The 16,796-nt window shown below is 42.9% G+C and overlaps 1 protein-coding gene across 1 annotated transcript in view; it reads left to right on the top strand.

The window, feature by feature from the left end:
• The window catches only part of kcnq1.2 (potassium voltage-gated channel, KQT-like subfamily, member 1.2), a 157,406-nt gene that overhangs the window by 28,889 nt on the left and 111,721 nt on the right, over positions 1-16,796 (top strand). Inside the window, exons 12-14 of the mRNA XM_076733173.1 lie at positions 577-603; positions 2,072-2,125; positions 2,237-2,354. Of these exons, the coding sequence (XP_076589288.1) occupies positions 577-603; positions 2,072-2,125; positions 2,237-2,354 (199 nt within the window). The remainder of the gene's footprint in view (positions 1-576; positions 604-2,071; positions 2,126-2,236; positions 2,355-16,796) is intronic.

The following is a 16,796-nucleotide window of genomic DNA, read 5'->3' as shown; positions in this document are numbered from 1 at the left end:
ATCGTCACATTTAAGTTGATACGGTGACTTAGCAAGCAGTTGCTTATTACAGGCTACATTAGCATTCATTTGGAGTTGTGTTTCTGGTCACCTGGAGATTGTGAATGCAATACTCACTCTTTTCTAGCTTTGTTTTTGGTCCCCTCTGACTCCTGATTGAAGTATCAGGCTCTTTAGCTGCTAAAAGCTGCACTTCGCTCACCAGCGAGTCACTAAACCGTGTCGGCTGTTTGGTGCTGAACAAGGAGAGTACACTTTGTGTTTAGAGCTTCGTCATTGAAAAAAGCTGCCTGCTCCATCTGAAAATGACGCTTTGAGAGCAGTGAGAGTGACGTTGACGTTATTGTTATAAAAGTATTGATGATAGCCGCTTCAAGTAAACACCTTTTAAGTGAAGTGCATGGAGGCAGACATCAAGTGTATTGTCCTTGTCAGTGAAGGAAGAAATGTTGCTGTGTTGCAAAGCAGGAGCTGATAGAGATCGTTGATTACATTAGTTGGAAAGATGTGTCCTTTCTGCTTTCTGCCAGCCATGCTGCAGTCCCATATTAAACACATTTCTGCCTTTCTTTGCAGGAATCATCAGAACGATCAGACAACCAGGTGAGTCCTTCTCGCTCCCCCATCGCAACTCATCCCAGGAGCTGGGTTATGACCTTTTGTTACGTCGTAATATCTTAATGCATTCTTGGTCTCATGGTAGCTTTATCAAGACAAGAATAAAGAGTGTTTTATGTACCTGTAGTCATTTGTCAAAGCTACAATCACAAAGGATGAATATATAGTGTGTATGTGTTCACTGCACTGTCAAACCAGTAACCCCGTCCACTGGTTAAGTACTCCTTTTTCTCCTATTAAAAACTCCTCTGTGTTAATCATTAGCTAGCCTGCCTTTTTAATGTGGCCCAGACAGTATTTTAATTAGACTCGCTGGCTGGCTGGGCCTTTGTCCCCAACCGGACCAAACCAGAGCCAAGCAGAGAGAGTCAGACACTGGTCCTGAGTTGACCTGGCCTGTTTTCTTTACTGGGTGCCCTGCCAACACCACGGGTGAGGAACAGGGCTGGCCTGGCTAGGAATGGACAGGGGCCCAGGGGACTGTGGGGACCCAGACTGGGACACTGAAGTGAGGGGGTGTGGAGTTGATAAGCGGCCATTGTGGAGCTCCAGTGGTCAGAAATAAACTGGTCATTGTTTGATTTAGTCAGTGTCCGGCTTATCGCTTCACTTATCTGTCTGGCCGCACCCACCTCCCCGTCTGTGAGAATCTCTCAATGGAGCGCCCTCCCTCTCTCTCTCTTTTCTCCCTCTCTCTTTCTTTTCTCCCTCTCTCTCTTTCCACCTCTCCTGCTCTTTGCTCATATTCTCCCAACCAAACACGTTTGTACTGATGGGCCAGATAAACTGCATGTTAATAAACCCTTATCCTGTTTGTGTAGCCGATAAGCCAGTTCACGTCTCCTTTGGTGAGCTGAAGTTGAGGCTAAAGGTGGCTCTTGTTAGCTCTGGTTACCCCCCCCTCCCCCCTTTCTCTCTTTCCCTCTCTCTCTCTCTCTCTCTCTCTCAATTGCTGTCTCTGCTTCCGGATTGGACAATGTTAAACAAACTCGATGATGGAGTGCAAGAGGGGTTGAATGGATTTTGCTTGAATTGGACTGGTCATTCTGTTCTTGGGCACAGATTTGCCTCCATTCTTCATCACAATGGAGGCCTGGTGGTTTAGAGGAGAGTCTTGTCAAACTCACATCTGACCGTCTGACTGCAGGTCAAGACCCAGCTACACATGTTGTTCCTTGCTGTTGTTTTTAGCCGAGCCAGCAGCCAGCTAACTGCACTGTTGAACTGGAGCACTGCAATTTCTTCTTCCACATATAAAGTCTTCAAAAATATGCAATTTAAATAGTTTATCCCAGCAGATAATTCCACCCTAAAATCACTCCTCAGATATAGAAGCTTTGCATTCTCTGTAAAACCTCCATGTTAATGGTAATATTAATGTTTGTTTCAACTTTTTTTCCTCCTCCTGTTTTTCTTTTCTGCTGTTTGATCATATTTCTTTGCATGCCATCAGGCCCTCCTCATCATTCTTGGTCATCTTTCACTCTGAGCTGCCCTGGCTCTCCAGGTATCTTTCTGTCTTCTTGTGCCTTTTTTCACACAAACTCACAGTTAAACACATATCTGCACTTCTCATTTTGCCTCAGACTGTAAAATCTCTCATCTGTGCTCTTTGCAGTAAGGAGGAATCACGATAACAGCACGTCCATCGACATCTCCCGCGCCAACAGCTTGACTGATGAGCTGGACTACATGAGTGAGGACATTCCCCTGCCGGTGATGACTAACAAAGCTCAGTAAGTCTCAAAAAATGTCCCCGCTGCTCTTCTCTAGAGCCCTCGTCTCCCTCCCATCCATCACCCATGCGCTGACCTCCATTCTTTGATACATATAATACTGATTTCCTGACTCGTCATAGTACCTAAAGGCCTTTTGTGGGACGGGAGAGCCCCTCTAGCTGCTCTCTAAATGAAGTTGTTTTGTTGAACTCTCTTGAGGGTTAAATAGACTGTTGAGGACCAAGGCCATATCAGGTACAGAGAGTTATAAAGGGGATTATCCCTTTAGTCTTGAGGGAAATGTCAAAGAAATCCCTCTCAATAGGTTGTAGGACATGTTAAGGTACTGGATGGCTTGTCACCACATGCCCTCATAGGATTGAGACGTCACTGCTGTTGGTTGCTGTGTGAATTGTGAATGCGCTTTGATGCTGTTCCTTCCTCCCGCTGACCCGCTCATTCAAATGAGTTTCCTTAATGTGAACCGAAATGCGATTCTGATGTAATTAGATTTTCTTTGCTTCCTGTGTTAACGTGCTGCAGCAGCGCATGTTAATGACTGCTGCAAAAACAATTCACTTCCCATTATTTCTCCACTGACTCTTGTCTTTTCACCGGCATCAACAAACCAGTGCTCCCACATGGTGTTTTTCAAAGTTTACACTATCAACAGTAACTACAAGCGCTCACATAGAAGCAAAGTGGAACGACTTTGCACAGACAACATGTCAACACTATTGTTTGGCTTAATCCCAGTAGTGGGAGACTGCTGGAGCGTTTTTCCCACTGGGACCGACTCATGTTGCGTTATTGCATCCAGATTTGGTGATTACATACTGAGCAGGCAGGTGATACCAAGTCTCATTGGCCTAAATGGAGAGGGTTGGAGGTTTCAGTAGATTATGGGCTTTGGATGCTACACAGGGCTGGAGCTGATATTGTGTACATATGGTTGTTCCCTTTCATTAATTACAGATATGGTTAATTCATAGTGAACATCCATCACAGTGAGCTGCAACGCCCTTTAATGCCTCAGGTGGCAGCATATGTGTGAACTGAGAGTTTGTTTTTTTGCTTGGTTTTACCTGTAATGTCTCCTCCGTGGTGTTTTGGTCAGAAACTTTTATCTATAATCATTTATGTCCTTTTTGTGCTTCTATTTTCTGACCAATCTCTGTGGGTATTTATGGGACATTCTGAACTTCTAGAGTGCTGCGCAGAGAGCAGATAATGTCTAAAAATGACCAAATGGTAGTGTTAAAATGAGACGCCTTTCTAGTATTTTATTGAAGATTTTATTCTCATTATGTAAGCGTGCGCTTATCCTCGTTCTGTAGATGTGTGTCAGTTGATGTTGTTCATGACTGCAGGCATTGTGCTCCCTCCGTTAGCCCTGCAAATTTACAGCCACCTCCGCTGCTCAGCTCCACCTCTGGCCTTTTGCTTTTCCTATTCATCCTACATTCTCCTCTCTGTGCCCTCTTGAAAACAAAGAGTTTAGGCCACCTTTTGTTCATTAACATACGGGGCGAACACCTATGCACAGCTTCCCCCAATTTCCAGTTTTCGTTCTCCACCCACAGAGGATCATCTGATCCTTTAATTCAAGTAAAAAGATTAACAGAACAAACTTTCGCAGTAGAACAATGGTTATGAGCAGCAGAACGCTTCCTCTCTCTCTTTCAATCTTTTGACCTGCACGTTCGTGGCATTGGTCCAGGACTCTTTCTATACACGGCACTTGAATTCCACAAGTTGCAGCACTGGTTCTCCCACTATTCTTCTTCTTCTTCTGCTCTTTTTTCCCTTTTCTCCACCTCTCCACCCACCCTGATCTTACATACTGGTCAAAAGGAGACTATGGAAAACTTCATCTGTGACACATCATAGAAACCATGACTAGCCACTACCCAAACTCTTATTAATCATTTAAAATTTAATGTGTGCGCCACTTCTGGAAACTGTGATTACAGTTTTTATATTCTGGGCTGTTTTTCTTTTTTAAATGGAACCTATTGTTTTTATTGATGCTTAAGAAGAGTCTGCTTCATGCTTGAAACTTTCTGCCACAGCCAAACATTTGCACTCATGCGTGTAGCGTCTGCACTTCATTGATATCTGAGCTTACAGTGACCATCTTTGTATAAAGGAAGATGTCATTATATCATTGATAGAGTTAAGAAAAGAGATAATATTATTTCTTAATTACTTTATTCATAAAACATTGGAGCAGGTTACAATAAAATGATACATATGGGGCTAAGTTGTGACCCCTCTCCAGATATCATTATTAGAGTACATTAGTTGAACCGAGTACATAATAAATAGTGACATTTTCATATATGTGCCACTATCATATAAAAACAATATTTACCTCACATTAAAGTTATTTACATGCGCTGCCTATGTGTATGTGTGTATGTATGTTCCCTAGTTCATGTGCATCATGTTTATGGTGTTTAGTCCAAATGATTGTGTATTTCTGTTTGTCTCTCTGTATCTTTTCATGATTGTTGGTTTTGTTTCATCAAACATTTTCCTGCATCAGTTTGTTTTTTTTTTATTTCTGTTGGTAGGGTATTTCAGAAATCAATTTCTTTTTATTTAGAAATATGACTGACTGTAAGCCGTTTTGCATTGTGCCACCCTGCAGTTACCACCTGCTGACCCCTACAGTGGCGATTCTATCAGTGTTTGACATTTGGCAAGCAGCTCTGTTACAGCGTGTTGGTAAATCTTTGTCGTGCAGATTTTTAAATTCCTCTTTTTATAATGTTCAGATGTGGGAATGAACCCTGTTGCTTTGCGAAACTGTTGCACAACTGCAGGATAGGTTGCATCTCCACACCAGCTACATTCCTTATTACTGTCAAAGTGGCAGGGACACTGAAACCCAAAGTGCTTCTATCGTGGCATCGAATTCACTGTGAAAACATGCAAAGAGTGTCATGTCTAGTAGTGATCCGGCCCTTATTCTCCTAACAGAGGGCGGTGCGACTCTTTTACAGTATGCAGGCAACATGCTGGTATAATATGCCATTTAAAAGCCTATAGCCTGTTGTTTTAGAGGCCCTGTTTGCTCATTGCAGCATTAATACAGCCTTTGTTCCAGTCAACTGTGCAGTGGACTATTTTAGAACATTTTATGCCACAATTGGATCTTACACAGTCAATTACAGCATAAACAAGTCGAGTCTGCCAGTTGATTGATAATTAACATCCCTTGAACAGATGTGGGAATCATCTGATCCTTTATTAAAATGACTTTCATGGTAATCTGTCAAGGAAAATTCAGCATGTGTCATCTCATGGCCGGGATACACGCACATGTTTTTTTAATCACCTTTTTTTTGTGTGTGTTTGTCTGACCGTTTGCATGTGCATGTGGGCGTGGGACCACTGGATGTTAATGACTGAGTGTGTGAGAGAGCCAGTCTTCCAGCTGCAGAGACAGACAGTGTCTATTTGTATCCATTGCAGGGCCTCTGTGCCCATAACTCAGCTGTAACAGCCAAGCTCAGATTTGGGCCATGCTGGGCACATTCCCATAACAGCTGGTTTGTTTTGCCCCTGGTGTCACGCCACTGAGGACAGCGCTGCGATTTGGCATCCTTATCTGGCTGCCGCATCCACCCATGCTGCCTGAGGCGGCTTGCACGCACACACACTGTATTGGTTTTCTGTTCGGTTTTGTCTCCACACCTTCCAGCCTTAATGTAAATTTGGCATGAGCTGGCGCTTTCCTCAGTTTAGCTTGGTGCTTGTTCAGCCAGCGTTTATTCTACGTTTCTGGGGCCTCTATCGCTCTTATTTCTCTGTGACCGCACTGACTGGAACGCTCCGCTGTTTGTTTGGCTTTGCGGAAGCACACTACCCCCAAACTGAGGGTGTGTGTGTGTGTGTGTGTGTGTGTGTGTGTGTGTGTGTGTGTGTGTTACAGTAGTTCACATGTGAGAGGCATCAATACAGCTGGCTTTGACGTCTCTGGACTTCTGAAGAGGAAGTGGTGCAGGGAAGTGTCCGCACGCAATCATGTCTTTTGCCCCTCTCAACCCAAAACATACACACACACGCCCACCTACACAAACACACAAGCATGCTTTTTTCCCCTCTCAGAAGATAAATCTTCAGTATTGCTTTGTTTGTTTGTGTAAAACCAGCTCACAGTGATTTGTTGGATTTTATGTAAAATTTCAAACAGAAAAAAAAAAAAAAAAAACACCCAAAAAAGCTCAGACACTTGTTCCACGACCGTCAACATAGTACTTCCCGTTTGACTGTAAACACTACTCGTGCACTATTTGTTTACTTGGCCGTGTGTAAATGAGGCTTGATTTTGTTATGATTCGGTTATGATACAGTGTGTGTACAGCAGTACACTTTGAGGACGTAAATTTCTAGGATTTACTGATTAACTGTTGAATGAAATCATAACAAACCCCAGCGGGGCTGCTGATCCTAAATCCACCCCAAAGCAGATTGACATTTACCCTCTTGGAGAATGAGTAAATGTTTCCAAGTACACTTCTTAGGCCCCAAACAGAGGAAGGCCTTGTTTAGCTGATTGCACTGATTGTGTCCTATCTCTGTCCGCATGTCCTCTGCTGTAATACCCTTGTTTCTCATCAGTGCATCATCTCTCTGCCTCCCCGTGAACATAAAAGACACCCTAAAATGAAAAGACCTTTCCTGGTTCTTCTCTCCGTCGAGCAGCACCAGATTAGTAATGTCTGTCATCTTGTGACCTGAGGCAGTTGCTCCTTCCTCCTGTGGGTGTGGCCAGGTTTTCTGCCCCTTCTCCTCCTCCTTGTCTCCTCTCAGACCTGTAAAAGCCTGCATGAGCCACCTGCAGGCAGCTCTTAATTAGTTCCCCTCTTACAAGCTAGCCGGAGATAAACAATGAAAAGCCACTGCAGCGCCACAGGAGGGATTGCAGGCAGAGACACATGCATCACGGCCTGTCCTCTTCAAGTAGGGGCCTCTCTCTGCTGAGCAACTGGCGTCTTTTGTGCAGAGCTCTGAACAAATTGACTTTTTGTCTGTGCGGCCTCTGTATGCTTGTCTTTTACACTGTACTCTGATATTGATGGCACAGAGGGGCGTTTCAAACATATGGTGTTTAGTCAAGAGGAAAAATCTAAAATGCATTCATGGCTCCTGTCACAGGAGCCTTCTTAAACCTTGAACATTGTCACTTTGACAAATGTTTGTGATATAAGTTCCCCCCGACAGCATACACCCTTCTCCTCAACTTTGTGCTCCGAAACATGTGCTGACTAAGAAGTTATTTTATGGGGCTTTATGCAAGATTCAGCCGTGAATCTAATGTGAAAATATCCAATAAATCCTCTTAATATTTTTTGGCTTTCCTGCCAAGTATTAGAATGACAAACTAGACTAGGCAAGGGCCCCACTTTGGGCACATGCACAAGACACAAACACAGGCACACATGTGCACACAGACAAACGGATGGGGTAAGATCTGTGGCCTCCTGCCCTGCAGCAAGAAAAGCTACCCGGGTGCTGCAACTTTATGAAAAGATAGTGAAAGAAACTGAGAAAGAAAAGAACAAATTGTGCCCCAGTTTCTTGACTTTCTGCCAATTTTTGAGCGCATAAAAAAGACAGAAAACAGTCTTGGTGCAGTAAAACAGCCACGCACTGATTCATATTCTCTGGACAGCAGAGCTGTGCATGGAGGGATTCAGTAGTTAATCTCATTACAGACTCTGGGCTTTTTATGTGGTTGCTGACCTCCACTCTACCTTTACTCACTTGGACGTATTAGAATCAGTTTAATTGCTCTCGCTTTTCCAAAATACAACCAGCATCAATGCTACAGTTAAGCTGGCAGCATACTCGAGTCAAAATTGAAATTGGCTTGTTCTTACAGGCAGTATGTTGGTCGGGGGTGTTTGGGGTTTGATTGCTGCAGTGTGTGCAGGCCTTGTGGAACATTTTTTATGTGGCAGCTTAAGGTAGATGTGTCTGGTTGACCTGTTACTGTTTATATTATTTCTGCTTTGGATAGATGGAAGGATTGCGACACAAAGATAAATCCAATTTCATGCAGCTGGGAGAGAAATTCATCGTCTGAATTAGCTCGTATTTGGCAAGTTTTTTCAGTGCGTTTCACAGCACCAGGAGAACATTCTAGCAATGCATGCAGTAATTTCAGTTTTCTGCTAAATTTGGTGCAGAAAGTCTTCTGTTTCTGGCATCACACACTGCAAGTGTAAGTGTCGTCTGTCACCAACTTCCATTTAGAATTGAAGAACAGCGTTTTCCACCACTGCCTGGTGATGAACTTTGACTTATAAAGCTCTGCCCCCTTCAGTTTTCTCACTGAAAAACAAAACTGTATGCTGTTTGTTTCTTCTGCGTTGCGTTACACTGACATGTGACGAGTCACTCATGGGGCAGCATCAAACAGAACCGCAGGTTCTTTCCAGAAATCAAATGAAAGTCATGACTTGCAGTTTGCAGTGCATTTAGCCACAAATCTCTATATGTACAGTTAAACTTGGCAGCTTAAACAGTGACCAACAACGCAGCTGCAGACTCCTTCTTCTTGTTCCAGTTTTACAATGGATGCCGTTGTGCTACAGATGAAATGAGCAGTACACTTTCACACGTTTCTAAAGTAAATGATGGTTTGTGCCCTGCCAACTGTTGGTCAGTCAGGAAGAATGAAACTGAATAAGTTTACGAAATGCTGAAAACCGTAGTGCAACAAATTCTGGGTTCTCTGTCACCTCAAATCTGGTTCTGCCGGAGCGAACTTCACAGCGATGGGAAAGTTTTATGCTGTTTTACACAGAGGGAGCACACCATACGTCATTCCAGGCCACAAGGGACTTTTCTTGTATGATTTAACTTGCACATGCACGAGATGGAACATATCCAATGTTACGGCATGGCCTACTGCAATAAACGTCATGAGATTTTTTTCCTACACCATATTTATTCTTGAGTGTTATATAGATTCCTTAAATGGGAGATATGTGATACGTGTGAAAAAAGTAACTAAAATGTTATACTACTTGTAAAACATGTTCCTGGTTGGATCAGGCCACTCTAATCTAAATCACACACTGTATACTACAGAGAATAGATGATGCCGTGTGTTTAAAATTTTACTGTTCTTCCACAGAGAGAGATCACTGGCAACTGGAGCCAATTCTCCTACCAGGGGCCAAAAAGAGAATCAGCAAGCCATCTTTTATGACAGACACGTCACACCCAATGCAATAAAAGGCATTTTCATGAAGTGCTTAATTAAAGAGTGCCTTTAGTCGGGCTTGACACTGGCCATCCCGCATTAATGAAGGCCCTCGTGCTGCTCTTATAAGGGGTGAGAGTGTTTACTCCTCTTCAGTGGTGTTGGTGGTTCTGGGAGGGTTTTATGGCCAGGGACCATCAGTGACTGGGAGAATGGGCCGCTTTATGGCCTCTCACCGCAGGTTGAAAAATCCAGAGACTCAGCAAGCAAGTACTGCATAAATAAACCGTCCAGACCAAATAAAAAGATACTCTCACCAACATCATCTCAAACTGCTGCATCCGTGTTATTGACCGGCCTGTGTGCAGTGGCTGGAAATGATATCTCGGCTCTGTTAGCTCCACTTAAATCCGCCGGGATTGCGTGCAGTAGTAGATTGAAGCGAGCCTGTCATGGCATGCTGGTTTAGTGAGTATCCTGGTGTGGTGCGGTGGATCAGGGTCGAATCCAAAATCAGCATGAGTAACTACCCATGAACCAGACTGAGTCAAAGCCAAAAAATAGAAGAGTTGGGTTCATTCACATTAGTTTGTCCTCTTATCTGACAGTGTGTAATACTGCAGAAATGCATGTGGGTGTTTTCCCTTTCTCTTTCTCTGAAGTCTGAAGTTTGAACTAATCGGGTTTCTCCGGATGCTCGCAATTTAGCAATTCATGCTGATTTTACTGTTGGACTCCTAGTCACTTGCTGTGTTTAATAACCATATAATATACTCACAACACAAGCTTTTATTCACTCGAACATTCCTGTAAATATGCCCGAACATCATGACTTATTCAATCACCCGAACGCTGCTTGATATACCAAGTGGAAAGATTTGAGTCCAAAGCAGAAATTAGCTGTATGTTTTGCATGCTTATGGTTTATGTGTGTGTGTGCATGGGCCCTGCATCGCTTTATCTTTGGCATCAGAGTCTCTTCACCACCACAAAAAAAAAGAAAAAAAAAAAAACAGATAATGGAAAAGGAAAATGAACTCAGGAAATTGCTGTTTTCACAACGTGACTCACCGAGCCGCTCTGTGATGTCATCGCTGCTCTCTTTTGTTTGAGGGCAAAAAAGAAAAAACTGGAAAAGTGTTTGTTGTGATTAGGCCTGAGTGCTGTTAACAATTACACACTCAAGGGACAATATTAATGACAATTAGTGTTTTTGTTAGTTGCCTTTCTAAGTTCGTCGCTCCATGCTGCACTTGGTTCGACTATTTGGAGGGTTTTTATTTAATAATGTTTGTCCTAATGGATTGCAGCACTGAGGTTAAATATACAAATTAAACTAATGAAGCAACATAATTACACAAAGTCAAATTATTCGGGCCCCATTAATGGAAGTCAAAATCAGGTTGCTCGAGGGTATTTATTTCCACACAAACACAGCCATAAACAAACTGATGATAAACTCCAGATGATTTGGAAATGTTTTTCTTCTTCATTAGCATCGCAGAACTCCGCTGATGACTGAAGAGGAAGTAAGTAGTCTAAAAACAACATCACATTAATTACTGAAGAGGGCTTTTATTTCTGAGATCACACAAAGAACATTTAGATTGTTGTTTAACATTTTAAAAGTAATATGAAAACAAAGCAGCGTAGAACAGCCAGTACAAACTCTTAATTATAAATGCAATTTTTACTCAGTGAAAAGACCAATTATGACAAATAACATCAAATAAAAGAAAAAAAAAAACAAAATGTCGAACAGAAACAGTGGCTCATTCGTTTTGTAAGCAGATATTATTCCAAGGATTTTTTTTATTTTTTGAGCCGTTGAGAACATTTTAGAGGCCGAGTTCTGCTGCAAGAGCTGATCGACTCAGTGTGCAGGCAGCCAGATGATGTAATACTTGATGTTTGGTCAGAAGGATGTTGTGATTTTTGTGATCTTTCCTTTGCTTGACTGGAATCTTCTGTGGAGGGTTCAGCACATTAACGCAGCAGTAGTAGAAGCAGAAGAAGCAGCAGCAGTGTGGTTGTAGTTGTAGTACTAGTTTGCCAATAAGAGGAGGAAACGCGATTGTGCCTACATTTGTTTGCTTTCACTTGTTGCGCAAATTTATTTATACCTCTAATTTCAAAGCATGTCATTAGTGTGTGACTGTGTATTTAGATTGTGCTTCCGCAAATCCCGGCAGCTCCTGCTCTGACTGCAGAGGAATCAAAGCAGTGCCCAACCCAGTCCTTCACTTGGAGGATTCCCAGACTTGGTATAGATGCTTGCCTGTCCCTTCGAGGTGTGTCTCCCTCCTTACTTCAGTATTAGAGGCACCTGTATAAATACACTCTACCGTCTTTTGTGTGTGTTTCTCTCCACGTTCTCCTCCTCCTCCTCCTCCTTCTCCTGTGCAGGGCTCGGTTTCTTCTTCACGCCCGTTAATGAAAACAGTAGTCTGCAGCAGCACCTGAGTGGCCTGTTTGTACAGCCAATCCTGCAGCCTTCCACAACTTTTTTTTTGCTTTCTTTTTTTGCTCAGCTCTCGTGCTCTCAGGTTTTCAAATAGGCCAGCAGTGCCATTTGATGTGGGGCTGGGGGGGGGGCGGGTTTATTCAGGTGTGGCGACCAGCGCTGCCGCCACCTAGCCTCTGATGTTGCGTCCATCCGCAGCCAGGTGCCGGAGCTTCGTCAGAGAGCCCAGTGTTCCGGGCCTGGAGATGAATAGAGGGCCTGTTGATGGAGCTCGTCTGTGGGGCCCTGTGGTTTCGCCCCTCTTACACGCAGAAGCAGGGATATGCTACAGGCCGGGGCGTTTACCTGCCGGAGAGGAGAGGGGTTGACTGAAGGGGAGCTACAACACTCCGGCCAGTGCTTTGACCCCAGGGAAACTCATAATATGGATTTGTGTGTGTCCATGTGTCCCCATGTGTACGTGCGCTTCCTCCCTGGCAAGTGCCTGCCCCACCTGTCTGAATGAACACCTCTCTGTGTGTTTGAGCGAAGGCTGGGTCCGGGTCAGCAGAGGTTGAATTGGCTAAAATGGGCCACCTGGCACGGCATCAAGCGTACCGCCTGCGATCACATTATGAGGTGGGAGGGTTTGGGTGTATTTTCTTTGGGAGAGTGCTCTGAAATATCCCTTCCCGTTATTTTAGATAGGAGAGGTGGGTTATTTATATAACACTGACATAAATGTATTTTGGTTGGCCAAATCGCACTGAAATATGCATTTAACACCCAATTCTGAAAGAGAAATGGAAACTGTTCTTTTAGGAAAGCTCCAGAATGTGAATACCTTCACTGCAGGTTCATATTAGACTTCCTATAGAGGAATTTAAACGCTTTGCATTCACTTAATACACCATGAAAACTCACTGAATTTGTTTTCTTTGTGGGGAAAAAAAGGCCTAGAATTATTCATCTATCCACCAACTTTTTTGCCATCAATTGGTTATATTACTCGATATTTTTGTTATATACAGTTGGGTAGTACTGAAAAAAATGTGGTATAAATTTGTGTCGTTAATAATGAACTACCCCTACTAATTTTTTTCCACGACTGTAAAAACGGTATTAAATTGCGTTCCGTGTGGTGTTAAAAAGGTCGTAAAAAGTCTCACATTTAATTTGAACACTGCAGAAGGCCTGATCCTGCACTTGTTGCTGAACGGCATGAATAAAACTAAAGCAAAGTAAGCTGAACATGTGTTATACACAGCGTTACTTTTCTGAGAAGCAGCCTGTTTCAGGAGCTTGAACTTCCTGGTGGTACCTGGTAGCAGAGTTTAATCGAATACGATTTCTCTGAAGGAAAGTTTGTGTGTTTTCAATTGAACTCTAATCCTCAGAACTTTTCTTTATCACTGTGACCACTGTGAAAGACAACGGGGGGCTAGAGTCAGTTACCCGAGCGCTGCCTCTATCGCACCATCACCGGGCTTTTTTTTATAGGCGCCACTCACAGCCACACATTTGCAGCTTCACCACAGTGAGTATACTGCAATTTGGTGCGCTCTTTGCTTCTTAGAGAAATGCAACCACAGTGTTTCTGTGGTTGGATTTCTGACTAGATGACATCTCGGCGGTACCAGGAGAAAGATAAGCAATGTAAAGGATTAAAGCGAAGAGAGAAAAATACTTCTCGTGCTGCTCTGTATCGTACGCTCGCTGTAGCTGGAGATTAAGAGGCAGTCGGCAGGTTATCAGTCAAGACCTTAAGTGCCTCTGGAGCCAGATGTTTTAAAGCAGTTGAGGGAAAGAAAAGCTATAAATCACGGAAGGGGAACAGGTAAGCATTGGCCATGTGTCTGTCACCTCCACTCCTCAAACTCACACACACACATACACACTTCTTTCTACTCCCCCAGTGTATTTTTTCCACTGCTGTTAATAGGAGCCATATAGAACCCAGTTCATAATGAAAGACCCCCCAGGGGCCAAGGCAGGGACTAATAACCCTCTAAATAAGTCTCTTCTAGTGCTGAAAGGCCGGCCTCTTTATACTCCTAAGTGTATATGTGCTGTAAAGTCTTTTCCAGCCTACTACTGTAATTTTATGGCTCTGTTTTATCCTTTTCTTTCAAAGCCTGTCAGAGAAATTGGGAGGGAAGTCAGAGAGGGTGTCCGTGGATCAAAGTGCTGTAAGCCCTCCCAGCTCTCTGAGAAGCAGTAAAAATGCGTAAAATTACATTAAATATCGTGGATGACAGTAAAATTCAGAATTTCCGTGCTTTGATTAAGAAGTATTTATATGCAGATGGTGCAGATAGTGTTCACCGTGTGTGTGTGTGTGTGTGTGTGTGTGTGTGTGTGTGTGTGTGTATCTGGCTGCTGAAGGGCTCTGCTGGCTGTGTAATGCAGAGAGGGTAGAAGTTACATACAATCACAAATAACCAAAAATAAAATATAAACATAAGCCATTAAAATCTTAAACAACAAATAAATCCTGGTCCTTACATCTAAACATTTATTACTAAGAACTGTAACATTAAATATGCCAAACCATCGTTGTGTTTTTAGATGTTCCAGAGGTGTGACACAGATACCACAATACACCAACACAATATTAAAAGCATCAAAGCAGTACACCAAAAAAAAAAAAGAAAAAGAAAAAGAAAAGATCAAACAGATACAGACTACAGTACAAATAAAAGGAAACCTTCACAAGCGTGTGTTTGAAAAGGATCCGGGCACTAAACTGGTGTGTGATCTCATCAGAGATGTTTCGATGGTAACAGAAGTGATGATAATGTTCCACAGTCAGCTCATAAAAATACTGTATGTACACACAACACGGTGGTGTTAGCAGAGCAGAGCAGGGTGGTGCATGTACAGTTAATGTTACACAGTGAGTCAGAGGCTGAGGATGGAACAAACTGTGAAACATCAAACAGCCTGATGCACACTGAACAGATCAACAAGGGTTTTTCCTTTAAAAAAAAAAAAAATCAATCAACAACATTTGGGTACAATTAAAACCGCTGTGGCCTGGATTCTACAAATGCAAGAACTTAACACCAGTAATGCACCTACAAATGGTCTAATTTTAAAATGCATTTAAATAATGAATAGTCACATTTTATGAGTTTTTTTTATTCCTTTAAAGGCAGCAGTGTCTTTGAGATTTTCTCAACATGCTTATTTAAATTAGGTTTCAGCACAGTCACCAAACAGGCAGGAATGAAAGCTTGATAGTGAACTAATGAATCCCTTTTTGTTCATTTTTTGACTTTTTTGCCTTTTTTTCAAAAATACTAAATTGAAAAAAATTCTAAATAACACACACACACACACACACACACACAAACAAACAAAAGTAACATGTATCATTTAAGAGAAGAATTTAAAATGCACCAAAAATAAGTAGGAAATAAAAATTCCCAGAAAACATTAAAGGTAGCTACAGCCCTGCAGTCACCCCTGTCTTAGTAAAATGTTTAAAAATATATAGTTTTGTTTTAATGATTGTGTATAAATGAGTGTAAAAGTAGCGCCAGAAGGTGAGGAAAATCATTTGAACTGTGAAAATATGTCCCGTTTTAAGTCACTTAAAAGTGCAGCAGTACTTCAACAACACTCTAAAGTACACCAAGTGTGTTTGTGGATTCTGTGTAAAGTGTGATAGAACTAAGAGCACTGACTCGGCCGTGTGCGGTGTAATATTGTCCCATGCAGGCGTTTTTGTTTATGCTTGTTTTGCTGGTGATGAACACGTTATGTCGCAGTGAAATGCTGAAATAACAGCGGCGTAAAAAAGCCAAACGTCAGCAGTACTGCACGGTGTGGAGGAGGGGAGCGGAGTGGAAGGGTGGGTGAATTCCCCTCTGTGGCCAGCAGGCTGTGCTGTAGCAACACCACTCCTCCACCCCCTTCGCTCGTCCTCAGTGACAGGCAGGCTGCAATCATTGAACTCTTTTTTTTTTCCCCGATTTTTCAGTCTAGATTTAATAATTCTGCCTCGGCTGGATTTCCACGGAGAGAAAGGAGGAAATGGTAAGTGTAGGGTTGAGCTCAAGTGGAAATGTCCTTGTCGGGGTGTTTTCATGAGTTTGGTGCCTGCAGCCGGGGTGTGCCCATTACCAAGACCATCAACACCACCGCCACCACCATCACCGCTGCTACCCCGTTCAACCTCTCCTCCTGCCTGCAACTCATTATGCTGCTATCCCACTTTTCCGTTATGGAGCGAGAAAAGGAGAAAAGAAGAGATGCATGAAAATAATTGACAAAACCACACTTTCCCTCCTCTATCAAAGTTTTTCTTTTTGCGGTCCAACAGTGTTTTTTTTTTTGTTTTTTTTTTTAGGTCAGACTTGGTCTAGCTGTGAACAATAGCTGTGGTGTGCCAGTTCCAAAACAGTTGATAACAGTTTGGTTTGAGATAAAGACTCCGAGCAGGCACTTTTATCTTTGAATATACAGCTATCTTGGTTGGGGCAAAGGACTGATCAAAAGCTACAAGTGTGTGTGTGTGTGTGTGTGTGTGTGTGTGTGTGTGTGTGTGTTTGCTTGCATGTGCTTCTTTGAATTTGCAAGCTCCATTTGGTGTGTCACTCCACTATTTACAACATTTTTCCTGACTGTACTGTAGGCCGAGTCACCCACTTTCTCTCTTTGTCTCTCTGCCTTCCCCCTGTCTCTCTCTTCCTCTCTCTCCCTCTCTCTCACCCTCTCTCTCTCTCTCTCTCCCTCTCTCTCTCTCTCTCTTCCTCTCTCTCTCTCTCTCTCTCTCTCTCTCTCTCTCTCT

This window comes from Chaetodon auriga, chromosome 6 (assembly GCF_051107435.1).
Source record: "Chaetodon auriga isolate fChaAug3 chromosome 6, fChaAug3.hap1, whole genome shotgun sequence".
Taxonomy (NCBI): Eukaryota; Metazoa; Chordata; class Actinopteri; order Chaetodontiformes; family Chaetodontidae; genus Chaetodon; species Chaetodon auriga.
Note: the sequence above shows the minus strand (reverse complement) of the source record. Positions and strands in the feature narration are given on the sequence as shown.